Source organism: Parasteatoda tepidariorum, chromosome 7 (assembly GCF_982258835.1).
Source record: "Parasteatoda tepidariorum strain Cologne lab strain chromosome 7, Ptep-v5.0, whole genome shotgun sequence".
Lineage (NCBI taxonomy): Eukaryota > Metazoa > Arthropoda > Arachnida > Araneae > Theridiidae > Parasteatoda > Parasteatoda tepidariorum.
This window is the reverse complement of record NC_141761.1, coordinates 70,711,338-70,734,575: the sequence shown is the minus strand read 5'-3', so window position 1 is coordinate 70,734,575 and position 23,238 is coordinate 70,711,338. Positions and strand designations below refer to the sequence as shown.

General features: G+C 27.6%; 1 protein-coding gene across 2 annotated transcripts; it reads left to right on the top strand.

Moving 5' to 3' along the window:
* The first annotated feature begins 3,107 nt into the window (after nucleotides 1–3,107).
* LOC147807239 (U3-aranetoxin-Ce1a-like) lies at nucleotides 3,108–22,508 on the top strand. 2 transcript variants are annotated; one of them, XM_087168672.1, is made up of 5 exons: nucleotides 3,108–3,267; nucleotides 6,392–6,494; nucleotides 10,650–10,735; nucleotides 21,364–21,393; nucleotides 22,464–22,508. In XM_087168672.1, exons 1-5 carry the CDS (start codon nucleotides 3,220–3,222, stop codon nucleotides 22,491–22,493), a joined length of 297 nt encoding a protein of 98 aa, XP_087024798.1. In that variant the 5' UTR covers nucleotides 3,108–3,219; the 3' UTR covers nucleotides 22,494–22,508. The 2 variants fall into 2 exon arrangements, with proteins under 2 accessions (XP_087024798.1, XP_087024799.1); XM_087168673.1 differs by having other exon boundaries at nucleotides 10,650–10,709; nucleotides 22,464–22,485.
* Nucleotides 22,509–23,238: the final 730 nt, after the last annotated feature.

The following is a 23,238-nucleotide window of genomic DNA, read 5'->3' as shown; positions in this document are numbered from 1 at the left end:
AAAATTTCTAGGAAATATCATTGGCCCGTTGACGGTTTTACAGAACTGAAAACAAAAATAGTGGAAAAAGTTAAATATAATTTATTTAATTTCAGGTTTTGTAATTATCCTAGTGGTACCGTTATTGATTATGAATTGTTTAAAAAGATTAAAATGCTTAAAAATAAGTTTATTATTACTGTTGTTGATAAAGCATCTAATAACTTTTGTATTATGTGTAAATATTTTCTTTAAAAATTAATTAGTGGGGAATATAATGCTAATAATACTTATTTTAAATTAAAGGAAGATAAAAAGGTTATTGAAAGAATGATTATAGCTTTTAGTAAATAATTTTAATTTATATTGAATAGAATTACTTTTCTATATTTATTTCCAACAGTTAAATTACATTAAAATCCAGTAAAATTTAGATTTATTGCGTGTGGTACAAATTGTTATAATTCTAGTATTAGTACAAAGTTTTTTAATTTTCTTAAAGTAATTTTGCTTAAGATTAAGGAAGAGAAAAATATTGTTATTGATAGTAACGTTGATGTTTTGAATTTTATTAATAATAATGTAGTTTCTAATATTAATACTTTTAATTTTTAAAATTTGTGCACCATATGCAGAAATAATGGAAATTTGTAGTGGCATTTCTATAAATATTTACTTAACGAAAATATTGATAAATCTTATTGGATGGACATTTGTAAGTTTAATCTCTTTGAAAATGTATTTTTTAACGGTCTTAATTTTAATAAACAAAATATAGGGATTCCACAAGGTAATCCCTATATTTTGTTTATAAGGTCTTGCTTTTGTTTCTTTTTCTGGTGCTTTTGCTTATATTTTTTTAAATTTTCTTGAAGAACGGAAAAGAGGCATTAAAATCATTTTAATGCTTTTAGATATATTGATGATTTAATTTTATTTAATTGTGATAATTATGATTTCATTTTTAATATATATCCTAAAGATTTGGTTTTGAAGAAGACTGATAAAAATTGCTTAAATGTTGAATATTTAGATTTTACAATTGATATTGTTGATAAACCAATTAAAATTGGTGTTTATGATAAAAGTTATTTTTCCAGTAATTTTGATACTAATTTGTGCAGTAAAATTTTCAAAAATTTCGTTTTTTTCTCAATTGTTCAGAATTTATAAAATTTGTAATAATGTTGAAAGTTTTCAAGAGGCAACAAGTAATTTCAAAAAAGATTTAGAAAATAATGGTTTTCCCTTTAATTTTTGTAATATTGATTTTAAAATTAAGAAAATGATTGAGAATTATTAGTTTTGTTTTTTTCTTTTAATAGGGCTTAACGGATTTGCCCCTGTCAAGAATTTCTATTAATGATGTCACTATTTTCTCGCTCTTTTCTTCTGTCTTTTTTTTCTTCCTCGTGCGCAAATTAGATGGCGTTGCTTTTATGTTTGTTTCAATTTAGTTGTGTAATTTGGTCATTGGATTTATGTTTCAAGTAAGCTTTTGTGTGTAACATACTCATGTACTTGTCTTAATTTCATACTTTTGTATTTGCTTTATGTATCATATATTTTGTTCTATATTCTCTTCCTGATCTTCAGCAAAACCTTTGGGGTACAGAGAGAGCAATTTATACATTTATCGTGCTCTCTCGATAGAAGAGGTTTTGCTTTTATAACTTCCAGAGCTGGTACCCCCTGAAGCCGCCAGCTTCGGTTGTCATATTTATTCATTTTTTTCATTTTTCTTTGCTTCTTTTATATCGAACTACCTCATTTTCGTGGGGGGGGGGGAATTAGCCTGGACAAAATTGTTTTAATTGAATGATGTACAGTTTGCAAAAAAGGGTAAACACTTAGAATAAATTTTAATCTCGTCCTCGGGAGTTTCTAGTTTTTCCGAATTTAAATTCAATCTTCATGTTTCAAGAGTTTAACCTGATTCTAACCTGTAATTCTAACCTGAATTACGCTAAATAATTTGGCCAGACGGTATTTTAAGTTACGATACTAGACGACACAAAAACGCACGTTTCTCCGAATAAACATGCTTTTTTTGATGAATTTATATATTTATCTTCAAAATATGGAGGATATTTTCAATCTGGAATATAAGTAGTTTAAGCAGAAGAGAAGTCAAATTTATGAACCAATGTTGATTAAACTTTTTGTGTATTTCGCTGTATGTCAATTTTTTTAAATGAACTGACAGGTTTTTCTTCAAAATGATAGAAATCACTTTTGTAAAGATCATTCAATGTAAATTTTAATAATTTTTTTATGATTATTTGCTATTTGTTTATTATTTTACTTAAAAACAGTTGAAAAATTTTGATTTGCTTCAAATTTATTATTTAATAACATATTTTTTAATAAATGATGCAAACATTTGTGTATTTTATAATTCAAATTTTTTTTCTACTTCAATTAAATAAAATACTTAAAAAAAATTAATGATTACAAGCTAATTTTATTTTTCTCGCTGTACGGTAAATCAGTTTTTTATCCTCTGAAGCTTGCTTGCACTTTGCTCGAATTAATAATTTGAAATCAATATCTTCGAAAACTTCAATATAATTCATCTAAATAAACAATTGTTAAAATGAATTTTCCCTCTGTTTTTAAAATGTCTTATTTACCTGAGATTTTTTTTTGTCATAATGCTCACGACAGTGACATATTGGATTTGTTAGTGGGGCAATGGGTTTCCTTGTAAAATAAAAAATTTTAAAAAAAAATGAAATGTATGCAATAAAAATTATAAAAAATATATAAAAAAAATGCTCGCTGAGAGCAAAAATGTAAAATTCGAATTAGAAAAAAATATAGTAGTCTATTTCATTTTATAATTTATCGAACAATGAATATCATAACTACAACATTTTATTTTAAGCTTAGCAAACCAAGAGAAAACCAGAATGCTTGCCCTTCTAATTATAATCACAACCATTTAATTTAATATGCGTTTTTTTCCATCATGTCTAAAAAGTAAATAGTTATTTGGAAACACAAATGGAACTCATTATTGACCCTAACAGCTGCTGAAATACAAAATTTCATTCTTTGACTCCAGACCACGATTTTAATTAATGGAAAGATAGAGTAATCAAGTTTAGCTTCATATCTGGATGAATAATCTTAATCGTGATCAAAGTATAAAAGGAGCTGTATAAAAAGAAAGCAATGGCTTGAAATTTATAACTTATCTATCCAGACATCCAACCTATCAGTAACTATTAAAATAAAATGAATTTCCTTTGTCTCATTCTCATATCGAGCTTGGCATTCATTTGGGTAAGTACTATAAAAATGCATTATTCTTTACGAGAAAAGTTTTAAAAAGAAAACATTGTTTTCATGTCTAAAATCATCGTTTAAGTTATTACATCAAAACAATGCTCCTATCTACAATACGAAACATACATTAGGTGTAATAAAGAATAAATAACGAAAGTTGATAATTTGAAATTGCATGTTTTCAACTTTTGCATATTTTCTTCATTTTAATTTGCTTTAATTTTTGCTATTTGCATATTTTCAACTTTTCAGTAAGTTTGATGATAAGATTTAAGGACAGAAATCAAAAATTCTTTTACATCATTGTTACTAGTTTTTAAGCTCATTTTTCACAGTTGAAGGACGATGTCTAACCTCCCCGGGCTGTAGCTTAAAGTCCATTGTACGATCCGATTAAGACAAGTTGATGAGTTTTGACAAATTTACGAGCTTTATTGTTTTCCGTCATTGCAATTTGATGGGAAAGAATGATTAGAATTGTTAAAATATGATACGGGACCCGTTTTTATAGTTAAAAATACTAGTCAAAATATATCAATCAAAGTTGAATTTATTCAGAAAAAAACTTGGGGCAATCTTCAGAAAATAGCATTTGTGGAGTAAAATTCAAATTATATTTAATCAAATTCTCCAAAACAGCGTAGTTGACAAGCAAATACATGTCCTTCATTCAGAACTAAATAGTTTCCATCTTTAATTTGATTCCCGTGATTCTTTAAAATGCCAGCAATAGTTTAGTGAAACTCAGAGTTCCTTTTTATTAAAACCTCGGATTTTTTTTTAATTTCCTCATTATGTATACAAACTACTCACATTCTAGTAATTCACGTTTTGATAAAGAGTGTTGAAGGACTTATTACTCAACCAAATATCTCGAAGATAATGAGAACTGAGAGAATTTAAAAAATTATGTAGTGAGGAGTTTAGAAAATAAAGCTTAATGTCATGTTTGATTGTTTTTCTGAATTGTTACTATTATTCACTAGCTTAATACCTTCCCACAACATGAAAAAGTGAAATAATGAATTAATCGGCATTGATGAATTTTACAAAATAATGCATAAAACTGAAAGACAGTCACTAACACAATTAATGAAGGTTGCTAAATTCTATTTTTCATTTATTATAAATTTTTTTCTTTCTCGGTGGCTTTTCGTTATAAAATTGAGAAATATCCGTTTTTATAATCCATCCTATCAAAATAAAGGTTATCTATATTCAGAATCATTCGACATGATGTTGTTGGTCGGAAACAACAGATGATTGGTAAAATTTACCACAATCAGGCAATTTTATCTGGCAATTTATCACAATCAATTTACCAAAATCAGGCAAATTTTTTATTTCTTTTGGATGCATATTATAACATATGAAAATATATTACCACAGTACCTTGAGTAATATAATAAATACTCGCTGATCGGACTCGTTCCTAAGCTGGAGTGGAGCCGGACCAGAAGCCAAGCTTTGAGCAACATGGTAAAGGGTGCATGACGACCTAGGTACATGTCCAAAGTTTGGAGAAAGGAAAAGAAAAGTACCTTGAGTAGGTTTCACATAACCAATATTAGTTTATTTGATACCTATGAAACCAGCACCAATTACTATGCTTCCAAATTACAGAATTTGCTAAATTACCTATTTTAAAAATTTAGTTAAATTGCGTCGGTAATAGTATGGCAAATTTTTACTGTTCCCCTATTCAAATAAGTATATTTTCTCTATTAATTTAAATCTGCAGTGCAAATCATAAGTCTTATTTCAAATTATCATTGATTTTAAGGAAATATTCTCAGGAAATATTCAACTCTCCTTTCTAATTATCAGTATTTTTTCAGGGTGGCCCGGTTTTTTAATAACGAATTTTAGTGAAAAAATGGAAAATCTAAAATTTTCATAGTTAAGAAATATCAATATATATATTTAAAAAGAGCTACACATGTGAAACTAACTTCTACTCTAAGACAGTTGACAACAACAATAATTACTTTTTCGAATTCTTTCGATTCTCTTAAATAAATCGGAGCTATGCTTTTAATTTTAAAAAAATTGTCAATTAAGTTGTATTTTTATAAAAAATTTTAAAAAATCTGTCTTATAAAACGAAATGATTTTTAGCAACAAATTTTTTTCTTTGAAAATAAAGTTGATTTCAACCATAAATATTTAAAATCAAAGTTCAAAAAATTTAACATAGTCTTGAATTTAAAAGAACAACATTAAGCTTTATTAATGCTTATCACGCTTCTAAATTAATGCGGTTAATATTCTGAGTTAATGAAATTAATAGTTATTTACATATACCATACAGATTGAGTCAACTAATATTGCGTAATACTCACATTATTGTTAGTGTAGTTGCCTCCACACATATTCAGACATTTCAAATATGTTTTGTTAAATTTTTTTAAATATTATCCGAGATGAGTGTGTCCAACAAGTGTATTTTCCTCAAAACGATTTCTGAAATATTATTTTAATTATTTTTTTTTTACTTTTGATATGTTTTAACTAGACTGCTGAAACTAGGTGTACTAGAAACCTAAATTGCAAGGAAGATAAAAAAAAAAGACTGCATTCTAATAAATTAGTTTTTTAATGAAGATATTTAAAATAAATCTGTTTTCAGAAGTGAAGCGGATTTTGGCAATTAAATTTTTTTTCTTGATAGGACTGTTGTGTTTTTCCATTAACAAAGATGGAAAAATAACTCTGATTTAAAAAATTAAGTGAAGAAATGAAGTAATGAAGCAAGAAATGAAGTAATGAAGTAAAAAAATGAAGTAACATAATTCTAATTTTAAAAAATAAACATTAAGTTTGAGTATTGTTTATCACACTATAAAATTAATCTAGCAATCTGAGTCAACAAAATTTGAATTTGAATACTTATTTACAAATACTATGCAAATTGACTCAGCTTATATTGTAAAATACAAAAATATTGACTGTCAACTTATATTGTTTATTTACACACATTATTGTTGCTTCCACACAAATTCAAACTCTTCAAATATATTTTGATAAACTTTTTGAATAAAATTCGTACGAAGTGTCTCAAAATAGCATTTTTCAAATTAAAATGATTTCTGAAATAATATTTTTCTTTGTGTATTTTCAGACGACTGTTGACGCTGGGTGTAGTAGTAACAGCCAATGCAAAGAGGATGAATGTTGTATTGCATATTCAGCAATAGGAAAGTGTACAAAGCGTGGAACAGAAGGTAAAGACCTCTGTACTAATACTTTATATACTATACAAATGCTCTCTCCCCACATTGGTGACCCGGTCGTGATATGAACTGACCTACATCGAAAGTAACACCCCTTAGATGAACGGATACTAGTTCATTATGTTTCAATTATTACATTCATTATGTTATATATCATTCGAGAAACAAAAAAAAAATCTAAATTTTTTTCTGCTTTATTTCCAACAGATTTTCGACATAGCTTCAAAAGGGAAAAAATACTGTAGTATTTCGTTTTTTCTTTCAAATTAAAAAAAAAGAGGACGAAATTAAGTTGATAGGGCTAACTATAAGAGGATTAAATGTATTAAAATTATAATTTCAGATATTTGTAAACTCTTTAATCTTCCAAAACATTATTTTTATTGATTTCACAACTATTTTTATTTTTGTGGATATTAATATTAAACTTATCTAGATTGCAAATTCAATAAAATATATCACCAAAAGAAAAAGTTAGAAATCTTTATAACTCTAATAATTTCTAAAATCGGCTTCTACAACTTGGTTGTGCTTTCATTAGATTAAGCCTAAGTTTTTTTTTTTTTTTTTTTTTTTTTTGTATACCTGTTTAGACAGTGGGGATGCGATTGTTCCTGTTTTTCAGTGGCGCCATCTATGGCCAGGAATTCGACTTCTGCCACGCCATTCAAACAACCACAACCAGTTATATTCATCATTGTTTTTATTTCTCTAACATTTCTACAAAACATTTTTCACAAAAACAATGAATACATTCCCTTTTTTTTACTTTAGACACCAATTCTAGCATAAAATAATAAAATATAGATCTCCAAAGAAAACAATTACTTTTTCGCTTCTCATGTGAAATTCTAAATTAGTTAATTTATTCTGTCATGCATACGCAGCTGTTATACTACACTACGTTGCACTAGTAACTCAGTAACCACTACGTTGCAGACACCCCGTAACCTTAATTCAGTTCCAGTTTTAATTATTTTTTCTAAAACGATGAATAAATTGTCAAAACTTAATTTAAGGCAACAGAATTAGAAAAATATATCACTAAACAAGTATTTAAATCTTTTGAGAAAATTGTCATTTTGAAAAATATTTCGCGTAAAGTTAACCAGTAAAGATAGCTCTTAGAGCATCATGTTAAATTTCAAGACCGTTGTTTTCCGTTTAAGTGCGCAGTACACCGGCTCTCATGACATTTTTTTTACTGCAAATTTAACAGTTAATAATTCTTAAAATAATTATTCAATGTTACTCATTTGGTACTTGTTATTTTTTCTACACCTGACATAATTTAATTTTTAGGTCATATAGTTCATTAAGAAAACTAGTAAAAAAAATTTTTTGCAAAAGCACTCAAAATTGAAACAATTTTAAAATATATCGGAATTTTGAAAAACACTGCGGTAAATTTCGTAAATAAACATAGATCTTCAAATAAGCAAAATTCTTCAAGACCTTTAAGTAAGCGAGTGTATTTAAACGTACTTCCAGTACACTTTTTAAACACGATTCTTATGCAAAGTTTTTCAGCCTACTGTTGTGTGCAACAAAACAAAATAAAACTTAAAATTCAATACCATTAGTGGCACTTACGAGTTTTTCGTATAGAAATATATTCTTGTTGCTTGAAACTGATAACATCTATACAATGAAAAACAATTAATATTTAACAACGAAAATTAAGAATGCCAATAGTGATGCGTATATAATCATCCACCTTGAAATGGGATTGTAAGTATACCTTATATACCAAGAATAAGAGTATGAATTATAATATATATATATATTTATATAATCTCTATATATATCTTATATTTCATTCTCTCTATATACATGAATTATAATATGTAGAAAGAGAGAGAGTCTTATATATATAAACAGAATAAAAATTTCTCAACATATTGAAATTTTGAAAAATACTCCTGCGAAGTTCATAAATAAATGTAGTACTTTAGGTAAAATACTTTTAAGTTTTTTAGTTTTGTGCCTATGTTCTGTCGTGCAGCCCGCATGATATATTTTACTCCAAGTTGAACAACTATTAATTACCTAATTATTTATTGAATGCTAATCGATTTATTTATTGTAATCCATGCACCTTTTAAAATACATTCCTATTACTGATACCACCTGCCAAGATATTTACGAATTCTCTCTCCTCCGCGGGGATACTCAACTGCTAAATTACAAATAATTCAAGAAATAAAATATCTCTGGAATAATAAACTTCGTATAAATTGGGTCAAGGCTCTTATTAGAATAAACTGTAACGAGGAGGAAGATATGATAGCAAAATCAGCTACTTAACTCAGCCGACAGGATATAAAGGTCACAAGTAATAAATCTCAGATCAAATCTGTCGTTAAACTGATCACTACGTCACTTTTGTAACATAATTCTAGGGTAAGCAACAGATAGACACAAACTCTTTAAAGATCCAACGATTGGAAGACTGCTTACCAACTTTTATTTCAATCAATTTCTTACAGGTCACGGAATGTTCGGGATCCAACAACAGAGATTCTTTAACAAAACATCAGCAGCATGCAGCTTTTGTGATGCAGTCCAATACCTTACCCATTTAATAAAATACCTTCCCGTATTCTAGGAACTCTAAGGTTCATAATTTAAGGATTTGGAAACTGAACACAAGTGGTTTGCTATGCTGGCCAGTAGAAAAGTCATTATTAACATCATAAAGCAAATAATAGAAGACCCGCTATTCCCTGATACACTGTTCCCTATTCACTTGATCTAAGGGTTGCACCAATTTAACTCAACAGTTCATCGTAAATTAGCTTGTGATTTTACACCTATGAACTTTCGTTCTACGCAAGGGTCTTAAAAGTTTGCTTTTTAGTTTCTTTTTTTTTTTAAGATTACTTTTTAATTGTCAAAGCTGAATTTTTCTAACAATTCTTCACTGTGCAATGTTATAGCAATATAAACTATAAAAACCAGCATTTTTACTACCTAAAGAAACTATCTTTAGTTTCATTAACTCAAGCTAATGATTAGATTTAGTTTTTTAATTTCTCTTTAATTCCATGTTTTCTTTCTTTTAACTAAATGTTTTCCACAATCTAATTTTCTCTTGCTTTATATCAATTGGTTGGGCTAACGAGGCATTTTAAATCTTTTAACTTCAAATACTTTTAACACCAAACCACTCTTGGTATTTTGCAAAAAAACCGGGAGAATCTTTCTATCTTAGACCGAGACCCGGAGCCCATCAAACTGCCTTTTCACGCTTCTTGGTCCTGAGAGACTCCACCCTTTTTATGAACTTTTGGAGGTGTTCAGATTCATGGGAGTCGTCTAGCGCTGCTATATGATTCCGAGATTAGCAACAAAAACATACTTTTAACACACATATATATATATATATATATATATATATATATATATATATATATATATATATATATATATATATATATATATATATATATATATATATATATATATATATATATATATATATATATATATATATATATATATATATATATATATATATATATATATATATATATATATATATATATATATATATATATATATATATATATATATATATATATATATATATATATATATATATATATATATATATATATATATATATATATGAATTGCGAAAAAATTTTCGGTTTTTAGTTTTTCAACGGGGGGCTTCGCCTCAAAAGGGGTTGAAACCTGCACCTCCTTTCCTGAGGAATCTCTTGCGGCAAGGAGACCTAAACTTTTACCTGACTACTATATTTTAGGGGAAAGTGGAGAAATTATATTTTAAATAGAAAGATATTCTTGCTGTTTGAAATAAAAAAATCTAATCTATGCACTGAAAGAAAGAAATATATAACATTGAAAATGAAAAGTGCCAGCAGGTATGTGTGAAAGTAATATGCAGTATATAGAGCCCTACATATGTATACAATATATATATATATATATATATATATATATATATATATATATATATATATATATATATATATATATATATATATATATATATATATATATATATATAATAATACAATACAATATACAATACAATATATAATACAATACAATAAAAAGCCAACATGTTGATATATTATATAAATATGTTTTAGGCAACAACATATTCGTACTTTTCAGGTCAAGCTTGTGCCCTTCATGAGGACAATGTCCAAGTCACTTTTTGTCCCTGTAGAAAAGGTTTGAAGTGTGATCCTGATGATATTGTAAGTGCTGATATATTTTTCAATTAATTTTTTGATATTTTGGTTTTCTTTTGAAATGCATCTTTTATCAAACATTTTGCTAATATTTCAATTTTCGAAAAAAGTCACATGCTGCAGTTGAGTAAATTCCTTTTTATAAATTATTGAGTCAAAATAACTGCTTACTTGACAACAAGTAAAAATCAGTAGCATATTTTTGGATAAAAGAAATCAATGATCGAGCTGTTTAATTTCGCAAAAATCTTCAACTCGAATGATGACAGAATCATAAAAAATATATTTAATTACATGCAAACAATTTCTTGATATCATTTTTGCAACTATTGATTAAAGGAATCAAGTTTGCATCATAATTATAGGACAGATTAATTATTACTAATAATTATGATTACTTGGAACTTAGATTGCAAGTAAACATTAGTTTACACAATCATGTAATATTTTAATTAAAAATCAACTGATTGTTTCTAATAGGAAGTAAAAATGTTAGCTGAAATATAATTTGCTTCTTTATAAAATGCAGCTATAATTAAAATTTATTTATAATTATTTTTATATTAATTTTTAGTTTCTCTTATATGTGATTCTATTTGAATTTCACTATATATATATATATATATATATATATATATATATATATATATATATATATATATATATATATATATATATATATATATATATATATATATAATTTTTTTTCCTAACTCATATGATTATTCATCTATCTTCAAATCTTCCCTTTGTTCTAACTATAAGAGAATTTCACTGTATTTCTATATATATTTATGATCAAAATATAAATTGATTATAACTGTAAATTTCCGTTCATGTATTTTACGCATTTCATATTGAAGGTGATTGAATTAAAATATTATTTTGTGAATTGAAAGTGATATAAAGACCTTACAATGAAGAAATTTTGTGGTATGATCTGTCATATATATATATATATATATATATATATATATATATATATATATATATATATATATATATATATATATATATATATATATATATATATATATATATATATATATATATATATATATATATATATATATATATATGTATATATATATATATATATAAGTTCAAAATGAAGAATAAAACAAAGAAAAATTATAGACATATGAAAAAAAGGGGGTGGGAAATAATAAGTAAAAAAAAAAAAACAACAAACAATATTTTATTTAAAAAAAAAAAAAAAAAAAAAAAAAAGTGAAATGTTAATTAAAAAACCGGAAAAAAAGCCGGAAAAAAAAAGATATAATCTTTTCTTCAGCCCACACGATTATATCCGCAAAACAGAGTGCTTTCTGATATTGTATCAATAAAGCCAAAGCAAAATATATTAATACAATAGTGTGAGGAGCACTCAAAAAAATTTTTATTAAATAACTACGTAAAAATATATCATAAAAAGTAAATATAACATGTAAAAACAGATAATAAAATAAAATAAAAAGAAAAAATAAAATAAAAAACATTAAAAAGGGGGGACTATAAAGCGAGTAGCAAAATCATAACAACTTACTTGGACAGTTATTTTTCAAGAATGATTTAAAAATGTTTTCGCAGAAAGATTGCCAGATTACAAAATATGAAAACAAAAGATGAAAACAAAAGCGCAAATTGAGTGTAACAAAAGGGTTCTAAAGTGTCGTTCTTACTGCACTGCTGAAGTGATTTGTTATTCTGAGTTTTGATTTGTTAGTTACCAAGGATGGGCCCGAAATGGATGTGCACAAGGTAATATTATACTGGATAATTTTAAAAATTGATCATAAATAGTACTTATTGTTTTGTAAATGTTACTTATTGTTTTCTTAATTTTCTTAGTGTTTTCTTGTATTTATTTTTTTATTATATATATATATATATATATATATATTATATATATATATATATATATATATATATATATATATATATATATATATATATATATATATATAATGGAATGTACTCGCTTGGATGATGCAGAGAGATAGGTATGACGTAATAAGTCTTATGTGACATCACACGGTGTGAAATAAATCAGAGTAAGATGATAGGTGTTGCGTCAATAAAATAGAATTAGTTCAAATGGTATTTCTTTCTATTTCATTAACAGAGAGCTCTCGAATAATTTATTTTGGTTCGGCTATTCTACATACATGCGGACATAAGCATTAATGCACATGTTTTGCATATTTGAATGTAATTTTTAATCACATTTTTGTAATTTCTCGAAACCAAATTATAGAATAATTTAAATTGTTTAAATATATATATATATATATATATATATATATATATATATATATATATATATATATATGCATATATGGCAGTACTTGTACTTTCGTTACTTCTTTAGGGAAAAAGTACAAGTATTTGAAATGGAAATGTCGAAGGAAATCGTTACTTTTTTCTAATACTTGGTAATCTTTCAAAAAAGAAAATAAATAAATAAATAAATTTAAGAAATATGCCTATGTTTTTTTTAATTTATAAAATTAATAAGCAATATATATGCATTCACAGCTAGGGAGGTGGCTACAAAAAATTGGAAAGAATTGTCCAAGCTGAACATCCTGCTATAACTAATAACGTAACAGAAAAAAAACCAGGGGTTTAAATTTTCTAAAAGTGAAAACATCATGCCAATCACCAGCAACTGAAGAATTTATGGCATACATTAGCTCAAATGTCGAAACGGAAAGCATATCAATTTTGAATCGATATCCAATCGTAAAAAAATTATTTGTGAAACATAATACTGCAGTACCTTCTATTGGAGTGCTTATTTAGCGTGGCTAAGCACGTTCTGAGAAATTCCCGCAGCAGACTCAGTGACACCACTTTCGAAATGCAATTATTTTGCAAAATGAATAAAAATATTAATTAGCAAATTATTTTCATTCATTTTCGAGTTTTATGCATTTATTTAATACATTTTAAATAGAAAATGTTGGATTTTGTTATTACGTTTCTCAATTTTCTTTTTGAACTCACTAATAGTACATTTTTGTCTTAATACATTTTTTACTAAATACATTTTTTACTAAAATTATGTTTATGCCCGACCTTGTTAAACAACGCCCAGTCAAATCTCTAAGAACTTCAGAATTATTTGTGCTATTGAAAACTATTATAATTACTTTTTTAACTCTTGAAAACTCGAAGGTATTAATTTAGCCGCTAATACTAAAATCCGTTAACAAATTTTAATTATTCCGTTAGGCAGAAGTGTTCGAAAAATGATTTTCTCGCATAACTTCAGCATTAGCCATTGTTACAAATAAAACTGTATACTGTTCTGTTTCAACTTATACTGCACATTCCATTATTTTTTACTAGATCAGAGATGACAAAGCTATCTGAAACCCCGTGTTTGCTTTGTTTATGTTTGTGCTTTTAAAACGCGTTTCTATAGAGTAAAACAATTTTAAATCAATGGTAATTTAAATAAATAAAAAAAAAAAATTAAAATCAGTAGATAAAATTTCTTTTTTGTGCAAATCCATAAAAAGTTTGATATTAAAATTATATTTGATTTTAAAATTATATTATATGATTATATTATAAAATTATATTATAATATTCTTCCGAATTTAAAAATAAATTAATGCCCATAACTTTCAAAATTAAAAATAATTAAATAAATAACAACGATTTTGCAAAAACATTAATTAAAGAACGTAAGAATATTATTCAATAAAATTTTAAGTTGCTTTGAATTTTTGATTTCCTAGAAATGTACTTTTAAATCGTTACTTTTTTTGTTTAGTACTTGTACTTTTACTTGTACTTTTTATTTTGATATATATATATATATATATATATATATATATATATATATATATATATATATATATATATATATATATATATATATATATATATATATATATATATATATATATATATATATATATATATATATATATATATATATATATATATATATATATATATATATATATATATATATATATATATATATATATATATATATATATATATATATATATATATATATATATATATATATATATATATATATATATATATATATATATATATATATATATATATATATGTGTGTGTGTGTTAAAAGTATGTTTTTGTTGCTAATCTCGGAATCATATAGCAGCGCTAGACGACTCCCATGAATCTGAACACCTCCAAAAGTTCATAAAAAGGGTGGAGTCTCTCAGGACCAAGAAGCGTGAAAAGGCAGTTTGATGGGCTCCGGGTCTCGGTCTAAGATAGAAAGATTCTCCCGGTTTTTTTGCAAAATACCAAGAGTGGTTTGGTGTTAAAAGTATTTGAAGTTAAAAGATTTAAAATGCCTCGTTAGCCCAACCAATTGATATAAAGCAAGAGAAAATTAGATTGTGGAAAACATTTAGTTAAAAGAAAGAAAACATGGAATTAAAGAGAAATTAAAAAACTAAATCTAATCATTAGCTTGAGTTAATGAAACTAAAGATAGTTTCTTTAGGTAGTAAAAATGCTGGTTTTTATAGTTTATATTGCTATAACATTGCACAGTGAAGAATTGTTAGAAAAATTCAGCTTTGACAATTAAAAAGTAATCTTAAAAAAAAAAAGAAACTAAAAAGCAAACTTTTAAGACCCTTGCGTAGAACGAAAGTTCATAGGTGTAAAATCACAAGCTAATTTACGATGAACTGTTGAGTTAAATTGGTGCAACCCTTAGATCAAGTGAATAGGGAACAGTGTATCAGGGAATAGCGGGTCTTCTATTATTTGCTTTATGATGTTAATAATGACTTTTCTACTGGCCAGCATAGCAAACCACTTGTGTTCAGTTTCCAAATCCTTAAATTATGAACCTTAGAGTTCCTAGAATACGGGAAGGTATTTTATTAAATGGGTAAGGTATTGGACTGCATCACAAAAGCTGCATGCTGCTGATGTTTTGTTAAAGAATCTCTGTTGTTGGATCCCGAACATTCCGTGACCTGTAAGAAATTGATTGAAATAAAAGTTGGTAAGCAGTCTTCCAATCGTTGGATCTTTAAAGAGTTTGTGTCTATCTGTTGCTTACCCTAGAATTATGTTACAAAAGTGACGTAGTGATCAGTTTAACGACAGATTTGATCTGAGATTTATTACTTGTGACCTTTATATCCTGTCGGCTGAGTTAAGTAGCTGATTTTGCTATCATATCTTCCTCCTCGTTACAGTTTATTCTAATAAGAGCCTTGACCCAATTTATACGAAGTTTATTATTCCAGAGATATTTTATTTCTTGAATTATTTGTAATTTAGCAGTTGAGTATCCCCGCGGAGGAGAGAGAATTCGTAAATATCTTGGCAGGTGGTATCAGTAATAGGAATGTATTTTAAAAGGTGCATGGATTACAATAAATAAATCGATTAGCATTCAATAAATAATTAGGTAATTAATAGTTGTTCAACTTGGAGTAAATATATATATATATATATATATATATATATATATATATATATATATATATATATATATATATATATATATATATATATATATATATATATATATATATATATATATATATATATATATATATATTACATTACTTTTGAGATTACTAAAGTATGTCATTCCCACTCTGTAAGTATAAAACTGGCACATTTTCTGATAAATCCTATATGTATTGTATTCAAGTTATGTTATCACATACACTACACACTGGCATATTCTAAAAGACACCGAAATATATTTTAAAACTTTCTAATGGTCTACAAGCAGGGTAAGTTACAATCGCAAAAAATTTTTTTGAAGAATCTGTATAACTTCAGTCTCGTTCAGAAACTATTTCAAATGGAATTTTTTGATGAGTATTGGAGTTTTTTAAATTTTTTCTGCTTCAGGTAAAGAATTCACATAATTTGCTTTCAAATAGAATTCGTAAAACTAGGTCGTAGGTGTGATGAAAGCATGGAGAAAATAACGTATCTATATTTAGTTTTTGTTTAAATGGATACATGCACCATTTAGGCAAAGAGAGTTTTAAGAAGTTGTGTGACTGCTCAGAATATGCTATCTAGTACTTTTAAACTAATTTTAAAGATCATGGAAGCAAATTGAATTTTTTTAAATCTTCAGTGAAACATCTACTTAAGAAAATATATAATTGAATAAATGCCAGAGAGAAATATAGCGTAGGATTTTTTTTCTTTTTTGCAATACTTTCAACTTCCCAAAATATAAAAGACTTTTTCACTCTTATATTTTATCGCCCATTATCTTTTAATTTTACTTCACTTAAGTCGTAAAAAACATAAAAAAATAATACTAATGTTACCGATGGCGTATTTTTAAATTTTTTAATGATTGATTTATCCTAGCATAAACATTATTGCCCCGCGTTATCCTCTGAATCTCTTTGCTTAGCAAAGATGAACACATAAGTTTAGCATTGTACAAGAACCGACTACCAATCATAATAGATATTAGTACTAAATGGAAACTATCGCAGTTGTTATGAGGAAGCAAAATATTAGTAATATTTTGTTTCGCCGTCGTCAAATCAAAAATCCCGAAAATGGCCTTCTTTTTACATGCGCTTTGGAATCTGCACAATAAAAATAGTTTAATTTTTCAAGCAATTTACATTTGCTGATTTTGAATTAAATGAGGCTAAAATAGGGACAGGCATTTAAAATTCGTAAAGTTAAAAAGTTAGGAATATCGAACTGCATGTATCCCACAATGGATATTTTTGATAAGAGACTTGTAAGAGCAAGAGAAAAAGTGTAGTTTGACATGAAATATTTCAGTCCGCTTGACCTCCAAAGTCAGAGAAAAATTGGGAAAAAAGTCCATCAATATTTTTTATTGAAATGCAAATCAATAGCCATATAAATCAAATCAAAACCTGTTGTAATACATTAAAGTACTTAATTCATATGTATATATACACTATCTGGCCATTAATGACCGGACACCTCTCATTTCGGATACATGAGGTGCTAGTATCAAGTCAGTAGGGCGTAGGGTCGCCACGCGCCCGAATCACAGCTTTAACCCTTCTAGGAAGGCTATCCCCTAGGTGTTGGTACACGGCGGCAGGTATTGCCCGCTATTCCTCCTGTAACATGGCGAAGAGTTGAGTGGTGGTTTTGGGGCGTTGTGGTCTGGCCCTCAACCGGAGCTCCAACTCATCCCAGAGATGCTAAATTGGATTGAAGTCGGGTCTTTGGGATGGCCAGTCAAGTTCTTGCACCCCCATTTCATCAAACCAGTCCGTGATGGCACGTGCTTTATGAATGGCAGCGTTATCGTGTTGAAACACAAACGGGCCATTACCGAACTGTTGCCACAGGGTGGGAAGCGCCGAATTGTCCATGATGACTCTATACCCTTCTGCGTTCAGGGTTCCACGCACTAACACCAAGGGTTCAAGGCAAAACCATGAGAAACAGGACCACACCATAATTCCTCCACCGCCGAACTTCACAGTGGGGACAATGCACTCCGGTAGGTACCGTTCTGCGGGCATTCGCCAGGTCCACACCCGTCCATCGGAGTGCCACAACACGTAGCGTGACTCATCACTCCACATAGCGCTTTTCCATTGCTCTACTGTCCACTGGCGACGTACTCTGCAACACTGAAATCGGTGTCGGGCGTTTGATGGAGAGATATTTGGCTTATGTGCTGCTGCTCGTCCATGGAATCCTTGTGCAATCAGCTCCCGACGAATGGTACGTGTATTGGCAACACTGCCAGATGCAGCCCGGATGCTGGTAGCGACAGTGTCCAACGACATTTGTCGGTTTGCCTTCACTGCACGTCGAAGAGATCGTCGATCCCTGTCGGACATTATTTTGGGCTTGCCGGGTCGGGACTGCGGTTTTATCACTCCCTTTCGTTCTCATTTCAACACGACGTCACCAACTGTTGACCGATGTATCTGAAACTTGTCGGAGATGGCACGTATGGAATGACCAAATCGGTGGGAACCTATGATCATGCCCTTTTCCGCCTCATTCAGCTCTCACCGTCCACTCATTTTCACTGTTAACGCTCGTATTGCCGTCGCCTGCTTGTGAATGGTCTTCCCCCCACCACAGGTTGCGTATTTATTCCGCCAGGACGAGTCCACCTGCCTTTCAAGGGGTGTTCGGTCATTAATGGCTAGATAGTGTATATATATATATATATATATATATATATATATATATATATATATATATATATATATATATATATATATATATATATATATATATATATATATATATATATATATATATATATATATATATATATATACAGTGGTGACCAAAAGTGTGGACACATTTTGAAAGTTTCATGTTTTTCAACTTTGTGTGTTTGTAAAATATATTAATTTTCACTTAAATACAAAAGTTTATATATCAAATTGAAGGTAATTTAATGTAGAATTTAATAATAAATACAGTATTACATCATGTGTATTACAAAAAAAGTTATGCAACTATTAGAAAGATCTATCTTAGATTTGCATTTTTTTAAAGTGATACTTACATAATCAATACTTAGTAGGATAACCTTTATTTTTTAAGACAGCTTCACAGCGTCTTTTCATCCAGTGAATGAGTGCTTGGAGTTCATCTTTTGTAATCACATGGTGCCAATAATCAATTATAACTACACTTAGTTGTCTTTTATTGGATGGACGTTTTTTTCGTACAAGAATTTTCAAACGTCACCACAAATTTTCAATTGGATTGAGATCAGGGCTGTTTCCTGGCCATGGTAATATATCCATGCCTCTATTTTGAAAGCATGCTTTACATACTTTTGCTGTGTGGCATGGAGCTGAATCCTGCTGAAAAATAAATGGTGCGTTGTTGGGGAAGAGATCCCTGATGGAAGGTATCAATTTTGGTTTCAGGACATTTTCGATGTATTTTTTGGCATTCAGGATGCCAAATCAGGCCGGAAAAAATGCACAAGTACTACTACCGATAGAAAAATTAAATGGCTATGCCTTCAAGATAGAAAAATGTCATCAGATACCATTAGATGTGAAATCTAAGATAGATCTGACTATTTGTTGCGTAACCTTCTTTGTAATACAGATATTGTAATACTGTATTTATTATTAAATTCTACATTAAATTACCTTCAATTTGATATATAAACATTTGTATTTAAGTGAAAATTAATATATTATACAAGCACGCGAAGTTGAAAAAGATGAAACTTTCAAAAAGTGTCCACACTTTTGGCCACCACTGTATATATATATATATATATATATATATATATATATATATATATATATATATATATATATATATATATATATATATATATATATATATATATATATATATATATATATATATATATATATATATACATATATATATATATATATATAATATATATATATATATATATATATATATATATATATATATATATATATATATATATATATATATATATATAAGATCTTCGACGACATCTTCTTATCCACGTACAGCTTTGCCACATACATTGATCGTCGACTGCACTCCTAGACACTCAAACATTGACAGTGCATAAAATAAATCATTTGTTCCTTGAAAACGGTTATCTGAGCCTGGAATTAGCTGCTGGAAACAATCCAGTGGCTCTATTCTCTCAGGACGTTCTTCATTCAAGCCATTTTTGCCATATGGAAAGAGATAAAACCATGAGAATTACTCTGCTTTCAACTCTTGACTTACATTAACAATATTGTCTTTAGTCTGGCATAAAGTTTTGTTAATATCTCCATTTTCCTCAAATTCATCATTAACATCTGGTTGTTCATGATAAATTAGTGCCATTACAGACGTCTGCATGGGGACAAATTGTGATGCATTAACTAGATGTCGCGACAGTGCGGCCGCACATAAAAACTTTTATGGCACACTGACCAGCTGTGCGCCAATTTCTGCGTGTGACACTAATTAAATTTAATACATATTGAAACGCACACACGAGCACGCTCATACTTCCCACATTCTTACTTTTGTACTCACTTCCAAAATCTCAATTTTCTTACTCACTGTACGCAAAACTTTTCAACTGACATGTGACATTAATTTGAAATAATCAAATCCACAACAAAGGACGATCGATAAAATATAATAATTTTTCGTTATTTTTAATTCTATTTTAATTTGTAAGTCTTTTTCTTCATTTTCACGCATTGTCATCCTATTTTGAACTATGTGCCAAATTTGAAGTCTGTAGCTAGTCAGGAAGTTAGCTTAAAATTGACTACAAAATTCTGCCAGAGAAGACATTCCCGAATTCAAAGCTAATATAAATAAGGCAAAATTGTGCAATATTTGAGTATTTATCAGAGGATGTTGAATTTGGATCATGAATTCAATTTTATCAACGTTTTTGCAATTGTTTGATTAATTTTTCCCTTGATCGTTTTCACAATTTACTTACTTGCCCACAGAAATGTGTTGCAAATCAAAGACAATGACAGCCAAAGGCGTTATACTAACCATAAAGTGTAAGAACCGAAGAAATATCAAATATTTTGTTTCTTTAATAGTCTTTAATGCCAGTCTGTTGATATTTAAATGATTTTTTTTAATTAATTTGATTTTTTTTTAAATTATGATTACTGATTTTTTTTCCTTCTCAGTTGCAGATAAAATCTTTTCCCATTCAAGTGGTAAGGAATTTTCTGTCTGGATTATCTTATAACAAGACTAATGTTAACAAAACTGTACATTGATTCAATGAACAGAAAATAGCAATTAGCATAAAATATATCGCAACAAAATTGTTTTAACTGCTTACAGTTTAAGAAATATCAGATTAAAATTTCAAAACAATATTCATCGAAAGCAATTTTTCTGCTCTTTATTTTACATAATGTTAAAAATTAATGTTAAAGACAAATTTCAATTTAAAAAAATCTAAAATAAATAAAACTTAAATCGTGATTAATTAATTTCACTCGATAATAAATTAAATAAATGTTAAAAAAAAAACATTTTATTCTATGATTGCTCTCAAATCAATATTTTTAAGTTATAATCAGAGATCTAGAGAGCAGGGTTGGGAAAAAGTGTAGTAATCTCTTCCCGAAATTAGTAAAAGTATTCCTCAAGTCACCATTTTTTTTTCTGTTTCGTTTTGGCTTCTCTAACACTTTTGACAAGCAGGCGGAATAGAAAATATTTCGTCTAGGGACGAATTTCTTTGTAATTTTTTGGCTCACAACGTTGCGTTCAAAACAAAAGTTGGTCTATTAATACCAAAATAAAAAAGTATTTTCTAATCAGCTTTTTAATATAATTCGATATGAAAGATTTGATAAAAAGTAGCAATTTCAACGTAATAGAAGATGTACTGTTTTGCATTCAGCAATTTCTTTATTTTATTGAGTATGCTCAATGTTCTAAAATACTGATCCTATATCAGTCAACATTTGCACTCTTCAAAAAACGTTTTCCTTGTATAAGGAGTAAAGAAATGGCAATTGAGATTAAAAGCTGGCGTTTCGTTAAATTTTAGCTTGACATACATAGTTGATTTTTCCTATTTAATATTTTTCCAAAAAAGTAATAAAAATTGTTTTTGCAAAATATAATCCTTAAAAAGTTTTGTAACACCATTTTGCTAATACGTTAATCGAAGTAAACAATTTCCTGGACATAGAAAATATTCAACTGCATTAAAAAAAGTTCATGCTCGCAAAAAATTCATTTCTGTACTTGAAGCTTGTGTTATTTTCAATTTCAGCTTGGTGACGTAAGTATTCAGTAAATTTTTTAAAAAAGTAAAAAAATTTTAAAAAAGCTAGCTGTGATCATGCTTAATGGAAATTCATTATGTATTATTATTTTTTATATAATTTTGTAACAAAATACTTCATAAAATAGATTTAGTAACTTTAATTAATAGAGTAGAAAAAGAATTCCGTTCTTTAAAAAACCTTTTAAAAATTAATTAAAGAATTTAAGATATTAAAAAGAATTTAAGATAAGAAAATAGCAATATTAAAAACTCTTACCTATCTGCCATTCAGCTTTTTCTTTTGCTTTTTTTCTACATTTATATTAGTTGTAGAATTTGCCATATAGAAAATTTTAACTAAGCAGAAATAATGTTTAATTTAAAGTTATTATACATTAATATATCTAATTAAAATATTAAGGAAAAATATAGTCCATGGAAATACATTTAGTAACAGTAATGAGTAACTTTCAAAAAAATTGCTTTCTATTTTAAAATTTTTAATTATAGCTTGTGGTTTTGTTTCTTTTAAAGTATGGTGACGTGCGTAATTTCCAAAACTCAATTTGTTATTTTTTTGGAATTCATTTAATTTTAAGTATTTAGAAAATATTTTTTTACCTTTTAAATAAGAATATAAAGTAAAATGATGAAGAGTAAAAAAGATTTTAAAAACAATAAATAATTTGAAGTTTTAAACTCATTCCTTTGTTATTTATTTCAGATTGAATAATATTATATAGGGAAATTTAAAAGTAATATGCAGTAAAATTGT

Excerpts from the sequence above, each read along its gene's own strand:
- LOC147807239 (XM_087168672.1), top strand. The coding sequence starts at position 3,220 with ATGAATTTCCTTTGTCTCATTCTCATATCGAGCTTGGCATTCATTTGG. Across the intron at positions 6,495-10,649 it reads TACAAAGCGTGGAACAGAAG|GTCAAGCTTGTGCCCTTCAT; the intron begins GTAAAGACCTCT and ends CGTACTTTTCAG. Across the intron at positions 10,736-21,363 it reads AGTGTGATCCTGATGATATT|TTGCAGATAAAATCTTTTCC; the intron begins GTAAGTGCTGAT and ends TTTCCTTCTCAG.